The 26,932-nt window shown below is 39.3% G+C and overlaps 1 protein-coding gene across 3 annotated transcripts in view; it reads right to left on the bottom strand.

The window, feature by feature from the left end:
* Window positions 1-26,932, bottom strand: part of TNFRSF11A (TNF receptor superfamily member 11a) — a 669,873-nt gene that overhangs the window by 80,520 nt on the left and 562,421 nt on the right. For all 3 annotated transcript variants that reach the window (XM_044065186.1, XM_044065185.1, XM_044065184.1), the window contains exons 7-8: window positions 9,527-9,634; window positions 8,669-8,721 (exon numbers count right to left, since the gene is read on the bottom strand). In XM_044065186.1, the coding sequence (XP_043921121.1) occupies window positions 8,669-8,721; window positions 9,527-9,634 (161 nt within the window). The remainder of the gene's footprint in view (window positions 1-8,668; window positions 8,722-9,526; window positions 9,635-26,932) is intronic.

Below are 26,932 nucleotides of genomic sequence, written 5' to 3'. Positions count from 1 at the left end.
CAAGGGCCATCTGTTCAAGGTATGGTAAACATCGTTTTTGTAGTACTTTGTTATATAAATTCAGTTTCACTGGGTTCCATGCATTGGTAAAGGGTTATTCCTTAGTTTGGGTAATTATTTGGCATTTTCACAGGTGCTCTGTTATCAAAGTCTTCCACTGTGGCTATATGCCTGACTGAAGGGGACTTACCTGGTTTTGAGGTTGATGACAGACAAACAACAGTCCATTTTGGGGTCATGGTGTTAAAGATTGATACAGGAAATGTACTGGTCACATCTCCGCTCCATTACATAGACGTAGCTCCCGTGAACTCTTGCTAACAGACTCAGAATGACATCCATGGACATTTGCAACAGCTGGAAAGGCTGCAGAAATACCTTACTAAAACAATCGCAGGCCTAAAGCAGATGCCTATGTCGACCATCTAAAAAAACTCCAGCTATACTCTGTGGCATATCGTCTACTCAGAGGCGATCTCTGCTTAACATATAAGGCCATGTCAAACCCTGAGCTGTTGGATATGCTCCACTTAAAGAAATCACAATCCCTCAGAGCCACAAGCTCCAAGGATCTAAACCTTGTCATCACAATGAACAAAACATGCTGGAGGGATAGGTTCCTGACCCAGAGACTCCCCATACTCTGGAATATACTGCCATGCATGTCAAGCAGAGCACCTCCTTGACCCTCTTCAAAAGGAACCTTGACGATTGGATGGGAGATAGGAAAGTCACCCTGGGGATCACGTCAGTCGCCCTGCTAGACAGGGGTCCAGTGAAGTAAATATTGTGGGAAGAAATATCGAGGGAATTGTTATGGCTAGGCTTGCATAGGCCCTAGGGCCTATAGCCTAGTGCCAACCTATGAATATGCAAAAAATTCGCCCTGGCAGTGACATCATCACCAGCTGCACACTTTCCATTGATTGCCACCAGTTTCAATGAATGACATGATGACCTCTTGGGCTGGCATGCAGGTGGCCAAACACCACATGGGTACTACTCCCCTTTTGAGCTTAGTATCTCCTTGGACACTTCTCAGAGTTTCTGTAGAGTCATAATACAGGGGCAGCCAGAGACCAGTATTGCCATAACTGAGTTGATCAGAGTAGTAATTAGTGTGTTTGAAGACCTGTGGTAATGCATGGGCCAGATATGCAACATTATGGACATGTGGCATTACGAATTTGCATGCAGCAGGTGTCCCAATGAAACTATGCTTCATGGCCAATGTACATCCTTTGCTGGCCTACCACTGCCTCTGGTGGGTAGACACAGAATGGGAGGGGGGTTAGCACAGTCTAGGACCCAAACTGCCACGACATCCACTCCAGCATTTAATATTGAGGGAACTATAGGGAGATGTGGATATAAATTTGGATAGGGTGGTTGTGCAGAATTGACTTGTAACAGTAGATGCTATGCTCTTGAAGTGCTCTGTCCTCTGGGCATGCTAAGAACCATGCCTGTTACCTTCCCAGGAGAGGTCTCCCCATGGACAGAGATATGCATCCGAGTTTCAGTCGAACATGTATGTGTTCAGCCTGATAAAAGCTCACATCATTTGTCTGAATGTCTCTGGCAGTGCAGTATGACCTTGGAACATGCACTAAAATCTTTGCTGTGTGTGCAGTGTTAGCATGTTGTTGATACTTGTCACTGTGACCCACTTCACCTGTACATATGGTGACAATTGTGCCCTGTCCTCAATATTCTGTTACAGTGCTAGCCATCATATACATCTCCTGTGGATGATCCAGACCGATCTGCCAGACCCCAGGACAGTGCTTCATCATCTGCTGGAGCTGTGTCCTAGCATACATGCACACGCATACAGTTTTGCAGCACCCACTACTGCACAATCACTAAACACTGGAGATATCCCCCCTCTCCCTGGCCAATCTCCTCCGCACTCCTCAGTCACTCACCCATGACACATATAAACACATACTCACATATATATATATATATATATATATATATATATACACACACACACACACACACATACATACATAAAACACACAGGAGTGCATGTGCACAAGTGTGCGCACACCCACACCCACCCACTCACATACACAGTTTGCTGTTGACACCACTCACTGTACCTTCTTCCCCTGTGCACATGACAGCTGTGTACTGCCCTGAGTACCCCAGAGGCAGAGATAGCCTATGTCTGATGCACAGACACTTCCTCTTGGCTGGCGCCACTATGTACTACTCCCAACTCTGTCTGGCATAGTCATCTCTTACAGCTGGCTCCTCTACAGGATCCTTATCAAGCACCTGCTCTGCTGTTGACTTTCAAACTTACTCCTTCTGAATGTCTCTGCATTGCTTTAACTGTTTGTGTATCAACATACTGTGTAACATTACACACAAAGATTTAACTGCATGTACCAGGGTCATACTGCAGTGCACTGCCAGAGACATCCAGACAGAGGGCTTTAGCAGGCTGAACACAACTTCGACTATAAATCATGTCTGTGACAGGGCTGCTGTAGACATTCTCTGCCATAGTCTTTGGGCTTCTAATTTGTGTTATTAGCCATGCCTCCAAGGCATATTCATTATCTCTGTGATGTCACATGTATGCCAGATGTGGAAGCCTTGGGCACTGCTTGGTGGCCTGCTAGCACACTGCATAATATACCCTGTGCATTACAACCACATGGCAGCTGATTTTAGTTAGTTTAATGTCATTTAGTTTATATTTATACTTTCAGATCCATTTGCTGAAAATGCCACTTTGATTGACTAGTTATTTATTTTAAGTTACTTTAGTTTCTTTTTTTAACACCTTTATTGAATCACTTAAAACATAAGCAAACATACATTTATATAAAAAAAAAATAATACATTCTTAGTCACAAACATACATCAAATATTTTTTTTAATATAACTATCATCAATCCACCATAACAGAAATTTCTCAATTCCTGCTTCCTTTAAATCTCACTCCTCATCCAAAACATTATTCAGCATGTATTGTTCAAATAGTTTCCATTTTTTCTATGTAATTTGCTTCTACCCCTTTCTAAAGATCCACTTTCAGTTATTTTATCCCTGTTACAACTGTTACAATATTTAATACTTCAAATACAATAGGTTTAGACTTTGGTTTTCATTTTCTAGTAATTTCTTTAGGAGCCACCAGAATTAAACTTAGCAAGACCTTACTATGTACAGTGTTGCTTTTTGTCAAGACCTTACTATGTCTAGGCAATTCAGATCTTGTATTCCAGCTCAAACAAATAAAATTCCTTAGTTACAGCCATTTGCTCATTCAATATTTCTGATAGAATACTCGGAAGGGAATTTTTGAAGTCTGCCAAAACATATATTCCCTATTGCCTCTTTCTTCCAGACCAAACCTCCTACATTTTCCATCTACCTAAGGAAAAAAATAAGTCTACTTGGGATATAAAAACACCTAAGCAAATACCTCCAAGCAAAAATCTCGAATATTCTAGTTTGTTGCATACTTAGAAACCATTCATATTCTCCCATTGTTTCCTCTTGAATTACTTATCCAGTCTCTCTTCCCAATCTTTTCTAACCTCCTCTGACTGATTCCTATAGTTATCATGTAACATGTTATATGCCCCATTAATTATCTCCTTTTTAACAGCAGTTTCTGTTCTAGATTCAACAAAAACTCTACCAGAGCATGTCTTTCACTTAGGATTCCCCTATCCCTTTCTCTTTTGCCTATACTCTAGACATCAGTTCTTGATAGGGAATGCAGTCCCTAACCTGCAGTCTAAATGTCTTCTTGGCCTCTTCCCTCTGTATTACCTTTCCCTCTCCAGTTATTTGTTCCCAATACCATGGTTTCTTGGCCAGTTTTCTACAATAAATTCCAGTTTCCTCTTGCCCGTTCTCTGTACCCCTAATTGCAGTAATCCCTTTTAGCAAAATCTCTTTTCTCCATTCTCATGTTGGCTTAGTTCTTAGAATACTTTTTGCCAATTTATGAATATAATATTCTGTATGGCTGTTGTTCTCCTTAAGGATCTGCATTAAAAACTTCAACTCTGTCCCTTTTTCTTGAATTTCTTCTGTTTCATCATCATCCCTTTCCACTTTGAATTATAGCTTTCTGATTGCGTTATGTATAGGAGCCTTAACTGTGTATTTCTAAAATATCCTTTCAAATCAGGTAATCGTAAACCACCATGTTCTACTGGGAGGATCAACTTATCCCATGTGACCCGACCCTCTTCCCCTCCCAGACAAAATCCTTCAGTTATTTACAAATTATTGTCCACAACTTCTCCTCTGGTAAATAAAAATATGCTTGATTTGTTTACAAAATTTAAAAAGAGTAAAACATTTTTACTGTTTGTATTTTGCTATTCATATGAATGAACGAGAGCTTCCAATTTCTCAATTTGTATACTATCTTTTGTTTAGTTTCTTCCCACATATCCTTAGCTGCCATAACATAATTCTTTTTGAGCCACACTCCTAAAACTTCACTTAACTGTGTCCCATAAATATGGGTATTACTGAACCAATTCATGTGTGGGTACAGAGTTTACCTCTTCATTCTTTGTTTTATCTTCATTAATTTTATATTCTGAAAAGACTTGAAACTGTCCCAAGATGTCCACAAGACTAAGATTTTTGCTTTCTAGTTTTAATAGGTACAAAATAATACTGTCTACAAATAAAGACTTTTCTTGATTACCAAACCAATTATATCACTGAATGTCTGCATCTGTTATTTTCTTTGCCAATGAATCTAAATATAAAGCAAATAACAAAGAGGAAAAAGGACTCCCCTGCCTGGTTTCTCTGCTCAGACCCAACTTGTCAGACAGGAACCCTAAGTTACTTACGTTTCTGTCATTCTATGGCAGATTTATCTTCTACGGGGGTGATTTTTTTTGTAAGTGTAATTGTTTTTCTGGAGTCTGAATGCATATTTTTCTTGAAGGCGAAAGGCCGAGGTTCCGGAGATTAAAGGAGCATGCTGTGGTGCACTGATTTCTTGTAGTGTTTGTTTTACGCATATGTTTCTTGTCTGAAATATGTGTAGTCTTTTATGAACTAGGCTAAAACATGGTGACTGACACAACAGAAATGGCTACCAGTTAAAAAGTGAGCACTTTTGTCTTCTAAAATATAAAAAGCATGCCCTCATCCTGCTATACTATTATCAGGAATCATGACTTAAGTAGGAAATTATATCCGAGTCAAATAAGAACAATTACGATCTACTAAGCTTAACTGTCAATGTCATAATTATTTCCATAATTCTCTCAAAGTATACGTTCCTGGCATTTGTTGTTACATTACAGGTTCTTAACCACTTACTAGGCTACTGATCTGCGAAGATCTTAAGAAGCCTTGCCTTACATTCCCATGGTAGTTTTTAGACCTTATATTTTGCATACAAATAACCCAGAGTCAAGCTGAACAAGGATATGTTGGGATATTTAAATATTTCCCTGATCCATGAGTGACAGGGGTGCTAAACCAAGGGTGGATTTGCAGCTACCCATCCATTCATCCAAATTACATTTGAATAGAGGAAAGGAAGTACTTTGCTGTATGTGAAGTGGAGTACGGTTCCATAGAAACTATATTCTCTGTAATATGTACCTATCGCTGGTACATATTCTACTGATTGAGACCCCATAAGTGGGTATTTATGACACCATTGGACTTGCAAATTTGTAATAGGTCTGACAGAACAGGTTCTGCTGTAGGTTTATACACAAGACACAGGTCACATCTCAGTAACCTGTATGATAACTGAAAAGAGGGACAAGACTTTGAGGTTGTATGCATTGTTTTTATGATTTAACCACTTTTTTTTTTTTTTTAGTGAGAAAGCATTGTGGTTATTCTAGCTGTGACAAGTGTATGGACAGGTACATACCAAAAGGGGCATTATACTTACTGACTGGCCTAATCAGTGCCAAGTACAGTTGAATGATCACATCCCTGGATGTGGAGGCAACATCTTCAGACACAAGCTGTGTAATGAGAAAGGCCTTCCTTACAATAGTAGATACATTGTGATCTAAGGACAATTTATTTTGCCAACATAGGTTCCAAGATACCCAACTACATGATTCATTTTCTGAGGGGTGTTGTCAAAGTGATAGTTACACAGGGAGTCATGCTCAAAGAATATAATTATACAGTTCTTGGCATTTAGTTTTAATCTATGGTTTTGACATCAGCTATTAGTCAGAGACAGGACCCCTTGGAGGATCTTGCTGTCCTCTGGGAAGTTTTCTATAGCTCTAAGTTTGCAGTCATCTACAAACTTGGCCTTAACATTACCTTTTATCCTCCAAGAAGTAAATGCCAAAGAGGAGTGGCCCAAGGACTGAACCCTAGGGTGCACCACTAGTGACAAAAAGGAGTGTTCCAAGGACTGAACCCTGGGATACACCACTACTGATCAAAAAGGAGTGGCACAAGGACTGAACCCTGGGATATACTACTAGTGACAGGTCTTTTGGAGGCAGTAAAGCCACCCACCCTAATTTCTTTTGTTTGTGAGCTAATTCTCTATCCAATGAGTAACAAAGGGGAGAGGTGATCTATGACACCTGAGTGTGGGATTGTGTTGAACACTTTTGTGATATCTAGATATGTGGTGTGCACTGTTTTGCCCTCATCCGTTGCTTCAGTAAATTTTGCAAAGACCTCAACCAAGTTAAGTAGGTGGAACTGCCCTTGACAAATCTGTACTGGGTTGGATCAAGAGTCTGAAGATTGCTTACATCCTTATTTATTAATTTCATAATAATCCTTTCCATAGACTTACAGATGAGACTGGTTAGGCTTATGGGTTTATAATTACCTGGGTCCATTAAAGCTCTACTGTTATGCAAGGAAATAACTATTGCCGTCTTCCATCCAACACAAAGCCTGTTTTGAGGCTGATATTGAATAGCTTCAGTAGGGGAGCAGACAAGTTATGATTCAGACCGACCAGTAAGTAGCCTGGCATGTTATCTGGGTCCCATAGATGCAGCATTCTTGGCCTTAGATGCTGTCTAAAGAACTTGTTCTTGGGAGATGTGAGGGAACATAAATGAGGGTATGTGATCTGAGAATACTAGAGGGAAGAAAGTGGTGAGGTTTGGGCTAAATTTGTCTAACAGACTGTCTACATTCTCTGGGTTTGAGTATATGATACCATTTACTGTTAGTTCTGTACAGTGCTGGGCATTGTTTATGAGATTTTTAACATAATTAAAGAAGGCTTTGTGGTTGTTCTTCACCTATATTGCTATTTTACCTCATATGTAGTTTTGGTTAATTTGATCAAGCTTTGGAGTTCCTTGATATTTGCATTTGTTTTCTGTGGTAGAGCAGTGATCTCCACAGACCTTTTTCACACTCAACCTGGGAGCATTGTTTGGTTAAGTGACTTGCTCAGAGTCACACAGTTAGGCAATGGAGGCTAAGGGACTCAAACCTTATACTACTAGACTACATGAAATGGCTTAACAGCTCCTTAATCCTCTAAGCCAAATGCCAGTTTAGTCTTGCAAGAATATTTTTGGCATCTTGTCAGTTAGCTTTTGTGTGCAAAGAGTTTTTTCTTTTGGTATAGAGCATGTTTACATTTGCACTCCACCATAGGGGTTTATTTTTGAATTTGGTATTGTATTTAGTTCTGAGGGGAACATATGTATATATGCAGCTATTTATATGTGCATAGAATTTGTCAGTGAAGGACTTTGCATAAGCAGTGGGGTCATCAAGGTGTGGGGTCATCAAGGTGAAAGGGGTTTTTGAATTTAGCCAGGTCATTACTCAATTTAGTGGATTAGCCTTTGTGTGGTGGCATGCAAAGGATCAAGTGTGGACTAACTGGTCCTGGGAATTTGTACTGATGAACTCCAGAACTCTCTGGGCATACATGTTTGAGGACGTGTAAGCCTTCCAGTTTATTGAAGGGTAGCTGAAGTCTCCCAGTAGAATGGTGTTTAGCTTCATACGTAGGGACTCCATACTAGTTAGGCGGGAGGTATGGACCAAGGGAGACACAGAGGGATCTTATTGTTAGCTATGATATGATTATAGCTATTGATATCTATATACAGAGATTTCTGTTCATAGGTTGGTACTAGGCTATCGGCCCTACGGCCTATACAAGCCTAGCCATAACAATTCCTTGGCCATTTCTTCCCAAAATATTTACTTCCCACACTTTTACCTGTAGTACACAATGGCTATATTTATGAAGAGCTTTCACACGGTACCCTTGAAATAATGGCAACAGTTATTAGACATTATCATTTCAAAATCTGAGACTGTTGAAGAGTATTTTTTGTTCTTACCCTGAGGTGAGTGAGCTCCAGGGTTGATATATTTAGAGGCAGGGACAAAGCCCACGCAAGGAAGCTGCAGAAAAAATGCACTTCAAAAATTCTCAGTTTTGAAATTATGATGACTTGCAATTTTCATCTGTGCAATTTTGACAGGTGAGACATGTGTGTGTGTGTGCGCACACATTATTTTTTTACCTTTTTTCCACATAGACCTTGCCTTTGGTACATCTCCATAGTATACTTGAGTTTTTTCATATAAAGCCCAATATGACAGAACAGTGGCAAACTTTCTCAGGACATTACATTTTGGAAGCCAGTACTCATCTATGAGTGAATAAAGAAGTGGGCTGATCCGAACATACCTGATTTCCTTCTGTTCCAAAACGTGCTTCACTGAGGCAGTGCTGAAGGCTGGCTATATAAAAAAATGAACAATACGTCAGAAGTGTAACTCTGTTATGGTAGCTGGCTACCTGTTATGAATATAATTTATTAATTAAAATGTGCAGGCAAATGACTAGTGCTAAAGTTATACACACCGTAGTCTTTGAACTATGGTAAAAGACAAACATTTCTCTACAGAAGTCATGTCAGGTCTTGAAGCCAGGACCCTGTGCAGAAGTCTTGAAGCCAGGACCCTGTGCACCAGAGTCAGAGCAATGTACCACTACACCAGATCTGCTTTGGTATATGGCTAGCTCCTAATTCTGGCATCCAGATGGATCATTTAGGGGATGGTGAGACTACAGGCTACATGCCAGTGTACCTTAATCAACAGACACAAACCATGCAAGACAAGGATAATCATTAATGTAAAGAGAGGCTGGACTAAAGTTATGTAGCAATGTCTTCATACATTTGTGTATATGTGTGTGTGTGTGTGTGTGTGTGTGTGTGTGTGTGTGTGTGTGTGTGTGTGTGTGTGTGTGTGTGTGTGTGTGTGTGTGTGTGTATTCAGGGGTGGACAGGTAAGAGGCCACGTTCCTGCAGAAATGCGATCACAGGACTGTTGTGGATCTGCTGGCTCAGTGTTTATGGTTACTGCTTCATGGGTCTGAGGTTTAAACTTGACTTCCAGTTACTGTCTATGTGGAATTTCATATTCTGCTCACACTTTCTACATGAGACTACTGGAATACTTGTTTTTTCTGCAATATCTCATTTTAAACAATAAGTAGTCTCTTACTCTTCTGTTAGCTCATGTTCAAGCTCATACATACCCGACAGTGATTTCCCATTCTTCTTGTAGCAGATAACAAGTAAAGTGAAAGCTCCTATAATCACTGCAGAAAATATCGCCACAGACAGTGCTATCCAGACCTTGTTCTCTGAAAGGGGGGAAAAAACAGAGATGCTAAAACTTGCCAGATTAGATAACTGATTTGAGGGTCTACTCCCTTAAGTGACAACAGCCAACATAGGACAAATTTTCATGTTCCTTTCTCAAATGGCTTCTAATGATACAGACACAGTGCATTTTATCTTGTTTACCTTGTCACTTTATCAATCGTGTCATGACATATTAATCAAGTAAAACATTTTAGACAAGGATACATTTTTACATTATGGTGGAATGATTACAAAGATACAAAGCATCTTAGACAATAAAATGTATGCACAGATTCTGTTGGTATTATTTAGATAGTCCAGATGACAAAAAGAATACAAAACGTTCTTTTGTACTCTGTTAATTATTCAGTTTTTGCACTTCAGTGGCGGGAAGTATAAAAAAGTCCACCACATACGGAACAGTAGCCTTACACTTAAGATCTGATGAATTAAATGCTAAGCATGAAATTTAATCTGGAACTGTACTAAACATTTAAATTTTGGAACTTGGGTGTACATTTTGACTCTGTTTTTGCAAATCTTCATTGTTAAAAAGTAAATGCAATCGTCTTGAATGTTGAATGCAATTCTAATAATGTTCACCTATAAAGGTATTTATGGGACTTCTCATGATGCAGGATCTGTTATAATGTCTTTAATATCTATTGCATATGCATGTGAACTGCATGTGCATATTTATTCCTGTGAGCATTTTGTTGTAAATGAACAGCAAGTAAGGCAAAATGTGCTCAGCAGAGCTTGCAGCTCTGTGTATTTATTTTATTTAACTATATGATATGTTAACAAGACTAAATACACAACAAACTGACAACACCAGTCCATATGTGCAAGGCCACATTCAACCGGAAAACTGTCAGGTCCTAAAAATAAAAAAAAAAAAAACAGATCAAGATGGTGCTAGGAAATGCATGAATTACCTTTCCACTGGAAAACTAAAGGCAAATGGTACTATGGCATATTGAAAAGAAATGTAATAGTGGTTGCATAACAAAACAAGTGATAATATGCAACTTGTGATGCAGAACAAATCTGATTAAACTGAGTAACGTTTTTTTTTAAATGTTTGTTTGTCTTTTCGGCTTTTCCCGGTTAGGGGTCGCACAGCGGAACTCCGGTCCGCTAATGATTGGCAGTAGATTTTTTTTTTATGGTGCCTAGTTACTGGCTATGATTTGACTGTAGGTTCATGCTGATACATTGACAGGAAAAGATCTGGTCAGAATATGGCCAAACCATTTTTTTGAAAGCCATTTTCAGTGAACACCAAAGCAAGCTTTATTATATGTGAGTGTGTTGGGGGGAGGGGCAAGTCCTCACCCCCTGACATATATACCATAACTCTCAACATCTTAGCAAGAAATCTGGACAAAGCCTGACATAATGGGGGAACAAAGGCCCAAAAATAGGGACACCTTTTAAATATCGCTCTTATAAACTTAGAAAAATTGGTAGAATAACAGGATTTCTGTTAGCATGCCTTTTATGAAGGATATCAAGTCTAAACTCCAAATACATGCCATTATTCAGTGACTTTAATCTTTAGATCACTCCAGTAATTTGCCAAAAAATACAGTTTTTAGGAGGAACAAATCAAAAATACGAGGCAAAAATCTGGGCACTCTGCAAAAATCTGTACAGTTCAGAAGTATGATCTATATCATCATAATGCTCTTACAGCAGTGGAGAAGAGTGCATATTTAACATTTCCTGAAAGAGGTTTTCGGGAAAATAGTTCTGCAGTTGAATACCTGTCTAGCTCCAACTGTGCTTAACACACCATTTATTCATTCATTTACTTACTTATTTAAATGTGTTTATTGGGATAAAACCGAGATCAAAATTGACCAATTTCAGTCTCAGTCTGGGAATACAAAGTAAGTCAAGAATTACATTTAGTGAGAGACAGAACAGTATAATGAAAAACACACATCTGTGCAATGCCATTATTATGTAAAAAATAGAGTACATACAGGTGTGATACACCATACTTACAATACAGCAAGGCAAATCTAACTTAGAAATTGAGGTGTCTGTGTGATAATTATGGCTCTGTATTTTCTAAGTGGGAATGACAGGATAACTGAAGGATGATAGAGTTAGTAGTTGGAAGCAGAAGTTATGTTAACAAAATAATATGCGAGTGACAAGTGTAAACAGGTGGTTATAATGGATAGTATGAGTAGTAGCAGTAGTATACATTTCATATAGTAATGCTCTTACTGTTCTTCAAATGGCACATTTGATTGCAACAATAAATAAAAAGTACTGCGTTAAGCACAGCTGGGAACCACACAGGTAAATGACTTAAGTTCCATATAGTAAATGGAATAAGAAGTAATTGAGAGTGTTTTTAAAAGGGCAACAGATTTTGTTTTGTGTGATTTGATGCCAAAATATCAGAGCACTTGAACTGTGCGTCTGAAAACTATATACAATTGCAACCTGGGTATAGCATTGAAAGGTATACTGGAAAAAGAGCATAAGCATATGCATGCCTATAACAAGATCGGTAGTTATATGAGGCATCTGAATGTGTTAGTCCATACTGATGTAGACCAGACTAGCTAAATTGAAAAGGCAGAGCCATACTTCAAGGTTAAATAACATTTGAGATGAGAAGCAAGGGTCAATTTTGCTGAATGCATTAGAAACCAAGATTTACTGTAGCCCTGTTTAAGTCATATATAAGAAATCTGAAATTGCTTGTAAAATCATTATGAATCCAGAGTCCATAATAATTGCAGAAACGTTATGGATTCATAAAAGGAATGAAAGCATTTTAGAAGACATACCAGAGCTACGATAACTAGTCAAGCACCGTCCTTTTGGTAGTGGTGTAATAGCTTCTTTAAGTGACAGATACGTGTGGAATGTTCTGTCATGCTACACAAAATTATCTATTTAAAATAATAATAGTAATAAGTTTGGTGTCAAAATCATTGTCTAAAATTAAATGCCAAAAAATGAATTACTGTATTTTTTGGGAAGTCATCTATTCCATGGAAGTACCACATTGACAATACACCCCTATGATTTGACCTAGTTGTTTGGAATTTGGGAAATTATGTGGACAGTGACATAACTTTTGACCAACATACGTTTAAGAAAGTCCTTCTGTATTGCACAGCTTATAAACAAAGGGATTGTGCCTAGATCTAGGGATGTCATTGTTCCCCTTTACACAGCCCTCATTGGGCCAGTCATTGAATACAATGCCCTCTTTGGCATGTATCTTGTCCAGGCACATACAACAGGAATGCCCACAGGGATACTTTACTAAAAGGATACAAGACCTAAAAAACATGTCCTATATGGACCAACTCAAAGCAATGTAACTATAATGTTTTGAAGGGATAGGGACATTTTGCAGCGGATACTGATGATGTGGAATAGACTGCCTATCTACATAAAGCAAAGTTCATCCCTGTGCATTTTCAAGCATAACTTAGATGTATGGGTGAGAAACAGAAAATTTACCCCAGGACTGCCTCTGTACTACTACTGGACAGATGCAGCTTCTAAATGCTTTATCCCATGTATGGGTCCCCTCAAATTATCTACAGTATGATTCCAGTTATCCTTATTAGGAGTAATATATAATTATCAACCATGGGATGGGTAAGACTAATCTACTAACTAAATGGGATAAGGTTATGTCAAGCACAAAAAGGGATACTGGCTAGGCTTAAAATGGCCTGCAAGGGCAGGTAGCCTAGCACTTACCTATGAACCTATAATAATAAAGATCATTAGAACAAGCTGTGAACATAGCTCAAAATAGCCTATCCCATTTGGTTATAGATTGGTGTTGCCTATCCCAACAGAAATAACTTTCAGAGATACTTGGGAGCTGCAAAAAGATGAAATTGAATGCTCAGTGATTAACCTATCTTTGGGATCTGCCAAAAAAAAGACCTCGTTTCAGATGCGGAGCAACTTTATCACAGATGATCTGGTTTAAACAAACATATTATAAAAATGTTATAAAAAATCACATTGCAAGAATGTAGAACTGTAAAAACAGTATAAACAAATAAAGTAATAAAAACGGTACAAAGAGGCAGGTACTATAGAACAAAACTTTGCACAAAGTGTTGGATAGTAAAAGTGATTCTGCTGCTGGATAGAGCTAATCTTTGAGACTGAAAACTCTGATATGATGCATTTAGGGTGGCACAGTGGCCTTGATAATTACCAGCAACATCTGGGTTATCCCAGAAGTTTCTGAGTGAAATTAAAAATGGAGTTGGACACTGGAGCAGGATTACCAATGATTTCTCTATAAGATTACAAGAGTATGTTTCCATATTTATATCTATCAAAAAAAAATAAAAATCCTGCTGCAAATTTATGCAGCTGAAAAAGTAATCCCTATGGCTAAATCTAAGTCCCCATGAAGTCTAAATGCAAAGAACATATACAGAGGTTTGTGGTAATGGGTAGTCATCCACATTCAGAACAGAGTGACTCAGGAAAAGCAAAACCTAATAAAAATAACAGTGCTATGTTCGCAGCTTGTTCTAATGATCGCTGTTATTGTTATTATTGTTATTTTTTTTTAAGTTTGCACTGTATAATAAAACTGAAGTGGTAAATCTGAAGGTGAAAAATGCTGTCATAGATGAAAAAAAAAAAATCAAAGCTTCTAGCAAATTCAAAATTAATATTTGTAAGGGAATGGGTACAATGAAACCCAGTAGAGCCAAAGGTGAGCAGAAATGTACTGCCACACTATAGCCAGATTGGTGCTCTTTGCAGTAAGGCCTAAGGTAGGAAGATCTGTGAAAACTGAAGATGTATGAATCTAATCTAAAGTTGAATGGTGTGAGTGGGCAACTCTGTGCTGAGTTGAAGCAAATTATGAGAGGTACAAATATGTGTGTTTTTTTAATTAGCATTACTTCAATAAAAAAACACATAAGCAAACAAGAGAATTGAATAATTTAACAACAAAATAATCCAAAATTCCTCAAATCCCCAGTACTAGCTGAAAACATTAACAATTGTTGACACCCTGTATCCTTCATGATTCATAAATGAAAATATAAACACCACTTTAACACTATCAAGGGTTCTGTCTTAGTCTGTCCTAGTCTGTCCTTTAGTCACAATAGAGTGTCATATTACTACCTACTCTGTAAGCTCTCTATCAGTCCTGATTTTTCTCGAACCCATGGCCCTCTCCTGGAACTTCTCTGAACTGTACTCATCCATTCCATTTTCTGAAATGTAGTAGTTCCGGATTCCTCTGACGTCCTTTCCCTCCCCTTTCCATAATTTCCTCAAGGATCTCCACTACCTTTGGAACTTCAGGAGGTGCTGCTGACTTTCATTTTCTTGTAATAGTCTTCTTGGCTACAGTCAGGATAAAGAAGGGAAGCTTGCTCTCTGTATAAGCTAAAGATTCTTCTGGGCAAAAATAACTTTTGTGTTACGGCGATTTCCTTTTGGAAACACAGACTACCAGTAAGTGGTGTTCCCCTGGGAAAATCTGCCAATTTAACACATTCCCAAAAGTGTATCTTCATAATCCCCTCCCCCCACCACACCACCGAGATATGTCAATTCTAGGGAAATATGTCCTGTGCATGAATGGGTATAAAATATTTGTGGAGGTATTTCCAGGCAAATATTTTGAACTTTCTGCTCCTCACTGCATACATATTCTGATGATATTTCTGTTTCATTGCTCTAAGAGAAGTTATACTACCAGGTCTCTCTCCCAGGCAGCTCCCCATTGTTGACCCACTTCATTATCTATACATTTCAGATCCTTATACAACTTGCCAATTAGCCCCTTCAACAAAGGGGTGTTAATCCTATGTAACAATAGATCAATCAAACCTAGCCTCAGACTGTCCTGGGATGGATAAATACTTACCTTTTTGACAGCAGACAACATAGTTTTATATTCCAGTCTCAGATATATCTGCAAACTGAACTCTGCCTGCACTGTGTTAAAGAGGGATAGCTTTAAATATTATGATGGAACTCTTTGATCTCTGTCCAAGAGAGTACAGAAACCTAGTTCCCAGGTTACTCATGAAGGGGAGTAATTAGGAAAAGGCTTCCTCTGACTGTATCAAGTACCTGCTTTCCCCTGATGTATATTCCCTGTCGATTGAGCTTTCCCACATACAAAAGTACAGTAAATCCTATGCCCCACTCCAGTCACATCAATTAGTCCAAGTGACTCCAAGTAGGCTGCCACATATCTTCCCACCCATCAGACTCTTTCACGCTTTTGGGCATTTGCTTACATCACTCTGACACTGTAATGTTCCAATTCCCCCAGAATTAACAATATAGCCTCATTAAAGTGCAACATTTTTAACAATATTTACTTAAATTCATGTTTACTGAAACCGGGGGAAGATTCACAGAAACTAGCATCATCTTGCTGCCTGTCCATAAGTCTTTCAAAGTCACATGCCTTCCCTCTAGATCAATATTGTCAAAAGATTTAAAGATTATACCCCGGTTTAGTAAAAACAAAGTGCCTCTTCAAGGAGGAAAAAGGATTTCCTATCCACCTACCACTTAGCAGAGTCTGATACTCCTCCAGACTCAAACGATGGTCTCTTCATCCCCCAAAACTGGAACAGATTTCTGGTCTTTTCAGGACAAAGGAGACCATTTACATTCCAGGAAATAGCTTCCAAATACGTGGACAGTCCCTTTTACCTGATGTTCCTTTTATCATCTATGTGGACAGGAAGTCATATAAATGTCACTTCTTTCTAGTTTTCCTTCCATGAGACCAGTTGTCACCATAAAACTTCTTAAATTGGCATGTTTTCAAAGACGTGTGTGTGTGTGTGGGGGGGGGGGTCTGCTGTTCATCTTTTAATTGAGGGCTGTATATAAGACCTATCCATTTTCCCCACAACCCCCCCCCCCCCCCCCGTGCTCACTGACACATGCCTGAGGGCAAATCCCCTTTTTGGACAACACCTTTTCTAAGGGAGTGCCATTCCTCCCATGGCACGACTATTCCATGCAGTTCCATCAGTTATCTGAGCTGCTAATCAAACCTGGGTCACCTAGGCCGTAGTCAGGGTTTTATCCCTTTATATGACCAGAACAGCTCAGAACAGCCATGGTTGAGGAAAACATGACGGTTCCCCCAACATGCACTTCTTACTGGGCTTCCATACCAAGAAAATCTACTTTTTTACAGTACAGGTTTACAATCGAGCAATAATGTGCCTGGATTTCTCACCTGACTTATTTGTGAGCCTTCTGAGAATTCTATGTGCCTACGCCAATCTAATCTTTTCGTTTAACTTCCTCATGTACACAGACAATCCTCTCCTCCTACCACCCAACACTACAACCTGCAAGAGATGCACTTACATAGCCAAACTGGAAGCAAAGCTCTCTCCGGCCAAGATTGTGCTAGACAGTCAAGAGGAGAAGGTTAGCACCTGCATCACACCTCAAGCAACTCATAGCCCTTCAAAACCCACACCAACACCCCCCACACATAGCAACACTAAACCCACATATGCAGAGGCCCTTAACATTAACCTGCCCAAGCTTCAAGGACCTCCGAAGCCGAAATGCAAACAAACACCAGTCACAACCAAAGTGACAGATAGCTCACAACACCAGTGTGCCACCCAACAACAGCCCCAAGGCAAGACAATGTACCCAACACTTTAGTCATAGGTGACTCTATAGTGAGGCACACTGATGTCCCACTCACCAGACTGAACAAGGAGAAAATTACAGTTAGCTGCCTGTCGGGTGCCAGGATCCGCCACATAACGCATGCACTCAAGTCACTCCACAACAAGTACAAATATGACTCTGTCATTGTCCATGCTGGAGTGAATGACTTGAGACGTACCTCCCTGGACTACATGAAAAGAGACATGGAAGAGCTCTTGGATCATGTGACCCAGGCAGGTATGACCCTAGCCCTGAGTAGCATCCTGCCTTCGCCCAGAATGATACCACAGTATAAGGACAAAATGATTGGCTTCAACAATTGGCTAAGCTTCTGGTGTCATTCAAAGGGGATCCAGTTATCTGTCTCTCTGGGGCGACATGATCGACAGACCATGATGCTTTGCCAGAGATGGTCTGCACCTGTCACCCCTGAGATTCAGGTTACTGGCTAAAGCTCTTGCCACCCCTATAGTGCCTTTTTTAGGCAAGGTTCAAAGGATAAAACCACCACCGTAACAGATAGAAACATGCAAAATCTGAAGGTAATGCTACTCCATGCTAGAAGTCTAAACCTCAAAATGCACTCTCTTGAGGCACTCCTAAAAATGGAGAACATCGATATCTGTGCAGTAACTGAGACCTGGTTCAAGGCTCCAGAGAGCACCCCTGCAATACCAGGCTACAATTCTTACCACACTTTTCGGCCACAAAACCCAGATCGAAACACTAAAGGTGGAGGAGTGTCCATATTCACCAAGGATATTCACACCTCTAGGCTAGTTACCTAACACAATGCATCTGAAATTCTCCAGGTGCAACTAACACTAGGTAAGACTGCAATCCAAATTGTCGCTTGCTACAGATCCTCCACCATGCCCCAAGATTCTCACTACACCTTTCCAAACATACTGTAAAATATTAACATACAACCAAACACCCTAGTACTGGGTGATTTCAACTACCCTGCCATTAATTGGAAAAACTACTCAGGTACCAACTCCTTTTCCCAACGGTTCTTGGAATTCATAAATTCCAACGCCCTGGATCAACTAATCCATTGTCCCACCAGGGGCTCCAATATCCTAGACCTGGTCATTACCAACATGGGAGATAGATGCTCCACACCAGTGGTCACTCCCTCATTGGTCAGGTCTGACCATAAGCAAATCACCCTTGACAGCCACATCCCACCCCCACCCCCCAGTAAGGAAACCTCCTTAAAAAACTTCTCCAAAGCCAACTTCAAGCTACTGAAGTCAGAAGTGACAAACTTCACAACACCCATGCAGACGGGATCTGGAAGTTTGACTGCAGAATCCTACACTAAGGCACTGTATGAGCACATCCACTCATGCATGAATTGTGTCATCCCAAATAGAACCAAGATGCTCTTCTGCAAAAAAAGGAAGCCAATCTGGTGGTCCCCTGCTATAAACAAACTATACAACAGAAGGAAGAAACTGTAGCAAAAAAGCGGAAAATCCCAGGATGCGAAACACTCCCTCACCAGCCTCATTAAGAAACTGAGATCCCTCATAAGATCCTCCAAAGCTAGTTACGAAAATAAAATTGCCAAAGATTCCAAAGACAACCACAAGGCATTATATAGTTATGTCAAGAATCTCAAGGGCAATGCTCAGATCTGCTCCAAGTTACAACAGAATGGCATTAAATATACTGATCAAGGATATTGCCAATATCCTGGCAGATCGATTTAGTGCCAACTTCACCCCCTTCTCACCCCCTAAAGGGCCCATCTCAATACCAAAAGATTGCCAAATTCCGATAATCATGGCCACAGAGGTAGAAACCGCACTCTCCAAAGCTAAGAATATGGCATCCATGGGACCAGATGTCATCCCAGGCTGTGTACTTCAAGAACTACAAAATGAACTGGCACCTCACCTAAGTGTCATGTTTAATCATAGCCTCACCTCAGGCTTCGTGCCCACTGAGTGGTGCACAGCTACAGTTATCCTGCTCCACAAGGGAGGATCCGCCTTGGATCCCGGGAACTACAGTCCCCTCAGTCTGACAAGCCTGATCTGCCAGGGCATGGAACGCATTATCATCAAACTTATAAATAAAGACATTGGCAACCTTCAAACACTGGACCCCACCCAGTTTGGGTTTGTGAAGGGCCGATCTTATCTCCTGAATCTGACTGACTTCTTCTAATCAGTCTCCAGAGCTGTGGACGAGGGTAAGCCTATCTGGACCTTGCCAAGGCCTTCGACACCATCTCCCACTCTGGAATCATAGATAAACTTACTAAGCTGGGCATAAATCCCTACGTCACTCGATGGGTTGCCAGCTGGCTTACTGACAGAACCCAGACTGTAAAAGTAGCCATCTCCAAATCCAGCTCCAGACAAGTGACAAGTGGAGTAACTCAGTGTTCAGTCCTGGGACCACTCTTGTTTGGCATCTACTTCTCTGAAGTACAGGCCAACACTAAGGGACTCTGGCTAACAAAGTTTGCAGATGACTGCAAACTGGGAGCCATTACTGAATCCCCAAATTATGTGGATATTCTACAAAAGGGCCTTACAGAAACAGATGCCTGGTGCCAGAGCCATGGGCTCAAGCTTAATGCCAAGAAATATATAGTTATCCCCTTTGGAAAAAAACATGTACCCATGAATTACCACATAAGTGGCAGGACACTAAACACTGAAAGTGTGATGAGAGACTTAGGGACACAGGTGGACAGTGGTCTCACTTTCGATAACCACATCACCACAACAGTCAGGAAATCCTTCTATGTGGCACATCTCATCACTAAGGGCTTTTCATCCAGAAAAAAGGAGGTCATTGTCCCACTGTACTCATCCCTCATTAGACCCATTATAGAGTATAATGCCCCATTTGGTATGAACCTCAAGACATCTGCAACAACAGGAAAGGCCACAGAAATACCTCACTAAAAGAATCACAGGCCTAAAGCAGATGCCATATGCTGACCATCTAAAAAAACTCCAGCTATACTCTGTGGCATATCGTCTACTCAGAGGTGCTCTGCTTAACATACAAGGCCATGTCAAACCCTGAGCTGTTGGACATGCCCCACTTAAAGAAATCCCAATATCTCAGAGCCACACGCTCCAGGGATCTAAATCTTGTCACCACAATGAACAAAACATGCTGGAGGGATAGGTTCCTAACCCAGAGACTCCCCATACTCTGGAATAGACTGCCCATACATGTCAAGCAGAGCACCTCATTGGCCCTCTTCAAAAGGAACCTTGATGATTGGATGGGAGATAGGAAATTCACCCCGGGGATCATGTCAGTCGCCCTGCTAGACAGGGGCCCAGAGAAGTAAATATTGTGGGAAGAAATATCCACGGAATTGTTATGGCTAGACTTGCATAGGCCCTAGGGCCGATAGCCTAGTACCAACCTATGAACCTTTAAGAGCCCAGACCATCTCGTCAGGTGTTGTTGAACAAATAGTCCACAATTCCCACATTCCACACAATCAGATAACTCAAAGATATGAAGGTTTTTCCTTCTGGATCAATTCTCAAAATCTGCCTGCCTCTTCGCAATCACCTTATCCTCTGTTTCAAGATCTACCACTTTATCTCTTAAGGCATTTTCTTTTTCCAGAAGGGCTACATCATCAGAGTGTTCTGAAAGAACCTTTTCTATCTCCTCTCTGTATCTGATGGCTCCTTTAGCAAACGTGTTAAACAGTCATTTATTTTTTTTGTATTTCATGAAGGATAAGTTGCAGTACTTCTTGCTGGGAATCTCCTGCACTCACACATGCATTCCATGGTCAAGGGCCAAACTGGATGTTGAAATCACTCATGCAGTGCTCAGCTTCATGTCCTTCTAATATTTGTTTTTCTTCAACATACAAAATGACACTCAGGACCTACTACCACATTAAATAAGTCCCACAGACTTCAGCTATTAATTTTCACTGAAAAAACAAACAAACTTATCTTTGTACCAAAAGCAGCAGACTTCAGCTTTCTGCTAGTCTATCATACAGGAAGCCCAAACCTGTGTATACTTTAAAGTCACTGTGAATCTACTGCTGCAAAGTAATCTGAATCCAGTGACCAGGATACAAGGCACCCTTGCATCCTAAAATGAGGCTAAAACCTTTTACAAAGATTGTCCTGACAGAAACATAAGATCAAAAGAAGGTAAAAAAAAGTTTTGAAATGGTTTCTGGTCAGTAACAGACACATAATGGTCTGCTCAGTTACAACAGTTTGGTATTCAAACTGGTGTCTATGCCATCCATATGGCAGAAAGTAGTAGGCAAAGTGTTACAGGGAAACCAGAGTATGCAGACCTATGTGGATGACTTGATGGAGACAGGACACAATGAAGAAGGGCATTTGAACAATTTAAAATGCATTCTAGATGCATAACGGAGTGTGATCACAGAGTCAATACAGAAAAGTGGGTTTTTTACTGTAGAGTACTGTGAGCATATTATTAACCAAAATGGACAGAGGAAATTACCAGATAAAGTGGAGACTGTGCTGAAGGCACCTAAACCCAAGATTTTCTCATAAAATACCATCAAAGTGGACTTTCAATCAGAAGGCCCTTTTTGGGTTATGGTGGGGTTGGCAAATCTGTGGATGAACCTGTGTATCAGACTGTGAATTTTCTTGTTCCTACCTTTTTGGTTGTTGCCTTTGAGAAGAGGTAGCTTATTTCCTTCCATCCTAGGGATGTCAGAGGTTTTACTCACTAGCAGCTAGGCTTCAATAGCAATCATTCTTCCCCTGTTTTAGATGAAAAGGTTCTATCCAGCTTTTCAGATTCCCAGATGTTTACAGTCTGTTTCTGCAGCCCACTACACAGCCTGATGTTTCTTTTTAGGTTTTAGAAACACCAATGTTCCTGTGTGTTAAGATCAATTCTGAAAATATACATCTTGAAATCTAATGCATGCTGAAGATACGACAAAATGAGGTCCTTAAAAATGACTCTTCATTAAAGATTTCTAAAACTTTTACTGCAAGCAATGCAATGCCAAAATAAAGATTTCACTTTGCAAGGAAAAGAGAAAAGCAAATTCAGCTTGGACAATTTAATTCCTAAGGTGATTGCAGACAAGTTGTATTTTGCCAAAAATGTATAAAAACAGATTAAATCATGAGGTCTTAAAGGTCTCAGAAGCTGAATTTATAACCCAGTAACTTCAATGATAAGATGAAGAGAGAAGAGAAAAAGATTAAAAATTCTCCTTGAAAGCTAGAGTCAGTGGTGCAGATGGATGAAGCCCTGAGTGCAACTCACACAACTTGAGTTTAATTAGTGGATTGCATACTTCATGTTGCTTGCAGGTATGATGCGCATTCCCTTCCAGGGTGGGGGTGTAGCTGATCACAGGTTCTAGCAGTCCTTTGAAACAGGGTGGCAGGCTTGTTGTTTACCAAGCTGACAATGAGTAGCAAGCAAGTGCACGGGCACATGCATTTGTGTAAGGGGTACTGTGGCCTCTGCAGTGCTGTGGGTCATACTTTCTCCTGCCCAAGGGAGAGGTTAATCTAATATAGCAAAAATGTCTTCGTTGCCAGGAATATCAGCGAGGACAGAAGCAACCCCCATGGCTGTTTGATGAGTTCACCTACCCATCCCAGACAGCTCTTGTTGCAGTGGCTCTGGGTAAATCCCCCCACTTGGGAATGTATGGGCTTGAGACTGAGTTTGGAGGCTTGATGGTTAAAGATAAGGGGGTAAAAAGCACCCAGAAAAAAAAAAAGAAAAGAAAAAAGAAAAAGAAAAAAAATCTCCCTGGTGGCTCACAGGCTGTAGAATAAATAGGAGGAACATAACCAAGTTTATGCAAGGTATGTCTAAAACACTGGCTTATTAAAATGGAAGTAAGCCATCACGTGCATGTTACCAGTGAGGCAGGAGATGATTTTTTGATTGGCAATGTTCTATTTTGCACTACTTTTAAGAAAGTTTCATGGACACAGGTGAATAAGCCCATTCACTTTGAAAAAAAGTTTAAAAATTTTAAGGACCACAACCATACTACATGAGCTGTTTTAAAAGCATATCATCATTTTTTCTCCAAAACACTGAAAATGTCTTAATTTGTCTTAAAGATATTCCTATTTTCTTTAATAATGTTCATAATGTCAGCCGAAATTGAACTGTATTGTAATACAAAAGCCCATTCATATTGTTTAGCATTTGTCAAAAGCTTCTTTACTGAGCTTAGTACCCAAGAGGGGTTTGTATTTTATAGTCCTATAAAGTGACACTTCATTATTGTTGTTAATGCAGTTCTTCATGGTAACCCCTAGCTAGAAAACATATCTTCTACCTTTTTGTTTTCCACTTCAAAGATATCATCCCTTGAAACCTTTCTAGACACCCTAATGAGTTGCCCTTTAACCAAACTTTTCTTTTGTCTAAGTGGATGCAAACTATTAAAATGTACGTATGTATTATTAAAATTTGGCTTATGACAACAATTTGAAACAAAGCCACCTTCATTTTTTGTTAATGTAACATCCAGGTAATTAGCTGATAAATCATTAATTTGGTATGTAAAATTTAGAAAAGTGATGGTTTCATTAATATGATCAATAAGTCTCTTTACCTCAGTAAGGGAACCTTTCCGCAAAGTAAATATGTCACTGAGATATCGAAGATACATTTTATAATATTTCTAAAATTCAGAAGTAAAAACATAATTCTTCTCCCCAAATTGAACAAACTAAATTTGCAATTCTCAGACCACAACTAGTCCCCCACTACCACCCCCTTTATTTTATATATTTCTCCTTTGAAATAAAGTTATCATCCAGAATCAACTCCATCATATCTACCAATAAGTTTACCTGTTCATTATTTAGGAAGCAACATTCAAGTAGAGATTCATGAAACAATTCTATCCCTGTGGCTTGTGGGATACATGTAAATAAATCCACCATATCAACTGTCAGGAAAATTAATTTCTCTTCCTATGCACTTCTGTCTAAACTTTACAAGAACTCCCAGAAGTCTTAAAATTTGAGTAGATGTCTCAAAAATCGGCTTAAGCTGTCTATCCATGTATACAGCAACTAGATTTTTGAGTCCTGTGCTAAAACAATAGGTCGAAACAAGTTTTTTTATATATCTTTATGAACTTTTGGAATTTCGAATATAGTCGAAATAAAAAGACACTTGTTCTGCAAAAAAATTGTGGTTAGAAGTAGATATCCAACCTTGCAATAAGGAGTTATCAATTTGGATAGCAATTTTTCGATAGGCTACAAATACTTCATTTCTTCATACCTGGGTATATGTGCTACAACTGTTTAATAAATTCAACAATACTTCAGAATAATCATTGCATTAAACAAAACTATCATACCCCTTTTATCAGACTTCATGACTTGAATACTCATCATTAATTAACATGTTTAGCAAATTGGAAAGACTCATTTTTATGTCCATTAATAGCCAACTGACAAACTTCTAATATCACTCTCACAGGCTCTTTCAAATGCCTGTAATGTAGGGTTTCTAGTAAGGTTAAAAACACTCTTTCTTAAACTTTGGGTCTGTTTTCATAACCTGTTCTTTAAACAAGTTTCCTTGTGAATGACCGTAAACTCAGCCATTAAGTCAGCAAAATCAAATGTGTTATGCGTAGGGATGTACTTAAATCCTTTTTCCAAACACGGAAAAATAAACAGAATGAATTTCCAAATGATTATAATTGAAAGTAATGAAAAACATTTTCTATAACGTAATAATCCATTATGTTGGACCACTATCTGTTCATTGTTCCTTCGGTTTTGTTGCAGAGGTTACTATTATCACAGCAAATACAGCATTTTTTGTCTTAGGATCATCTGATTTGAAGGGAACTTTTAAAGGTACACAGTTAAGGTGCACACACACACAGATATATATATATATATATATATATATATATATATATATATTATATATATTTACACATACAGTAAGCGGAAGGTTATAATTCAAAGTGGAAATGGATGATAATGAAGTAGATGGGAAATACAATACATAAGGAGAGAGTAGGATTTTGGATGCAGATCCTTAAGGAGAATAATAACAACTATAGAGAATGTTATACTTATAAAGTAGCAGAAAGTATTCCAAGAACTAAGCCAACACAAAACTGGAGAAAAGATTCTGCCAATAGGGATGACTGCAAGTAAGGGTATAGGCAAGAGGGGGCTGGAATTTACTGGAAAAACTGGTAAAGAAACCACGGTATTGGGAGCAAATAACTACATAGGGAAAGGGAATAGTTAGATGAGGCTAAGAAAAAGAAGTTTGGACTGCAACCTAGAGACTGCCTTCCCTACCAGGGCCTGCTAAGAGTACAAACAAAGAGACAGGGATAGGAGAATACCAAGTACAATATTAGCTCTGGTAGTTTTTAGTGGAATATAGGACTGAATGAAGCCGATGTTAAAAAAGGGATAATTAGTGTGGCATATAAACTATTGCATGATAACTATAAGAATCAATCAAAGGAGGTTAGAAAAGATTGGGAAGAGAGACCGGAAAAAAAACAATTTACAAGGGAACAATGGGAGGACATATGTATGGCTCACAAGTATACAACAAAGAGTAGATGGATTAGGACTTTTGCTTGGAAATGTTTGTACAGGTACTTGTATAGCCCAAGCAGAGTGAAGAATTTTTCCTTAGAGAGATAACCAAATGTTGGAGATGTGATGGGAAAGAAAACAGGTAACTAGGAACATGCATTTTGGGAGTATAATGAGTTGGCAGATTTTAAAAATTCCCTACAGAGTTCTCAATCAGAAATATTGGATGAGCAAATATACAGCATAAAGAAAGAAAACATGTGATGTATAATGCATGTAATAGGGGAAAATGTTAATGTTTTCTTTTCTGTTAATGTATGCTTTACTATGTCTTAAAATAGGTGTTTAAAACAAAATGTGAGGGGAAGAGGTATACAGACATATAAGGAAACACTAAACAGGGGAGGGCCTCTGAAGCCAAGAAAGGAGGAGTTGAGAAAAGCTGTTTCAGTTATGAAGGGGTTATTTTATTAATTAAGAGTCTGTTGCAGTAAATCTGCACTTTGAGTAAATTTGGTTTAATCAGGTGATGGGCAAGTACAAAGCCAAGTGCATGCTAAACCTTGCTTTAATTCTGATTTAAATAGTATTAGGGAGTCAATCTAAGTATGGAATATTATTCCATTTTTTGAGATGCAATTTGAGTATAGACTGTCATCAGCTGTGCTGCTGAGTTTGAGAGTTTATAAGTGATTTATCTGAAGAGCAAAGAGTTGTGTTTGTGGAGTTGGGGGTTGTTTGTACATTTTTAGTACTTGTGTGTAAGCAAGTACATGACGCAATTCTAGCCAGTTTCAGTGCTCGATGGCAATACAGTGATGAGTTATATATGGATGATTTGCTGAAAATGTGGCCACTTTGTTGTAGCATTGCTCAAGTTTTAATAACTGACATGAGTGAAGTTTGTGAAAACTGGAGAGGCACAGAGGAGTTGGAAGCAAGTAGGCTGTTGCAATCATTTTTTTATGCCAGAGTCTGTAAGGTGAGATTTTACCCTATATAGTGATCCCGGTTTTTGTTTTATGGGTTACTTGGAGG

This window comes from Protopterus annectens, chromosome 3.part0 (assembly GCF_019279795.1).
Source record: "Protopterus annectens isolate FY-2018-M chromosome 3.part0, PAN1.0, whole genome shotgun sequence".
NCBI classification, from domain to species: domain Eukaryota; kingdom Metazoa; phylum Chordata; order Ceratodontiformes; family Protopteridae; genus Protopterus; species Protopterus annectens.
The sequence above is the reverse complement of the archived record's forward strand: the minus strand, read 5'-3'. Positions and strand labels throughout refer to the sequence as shown.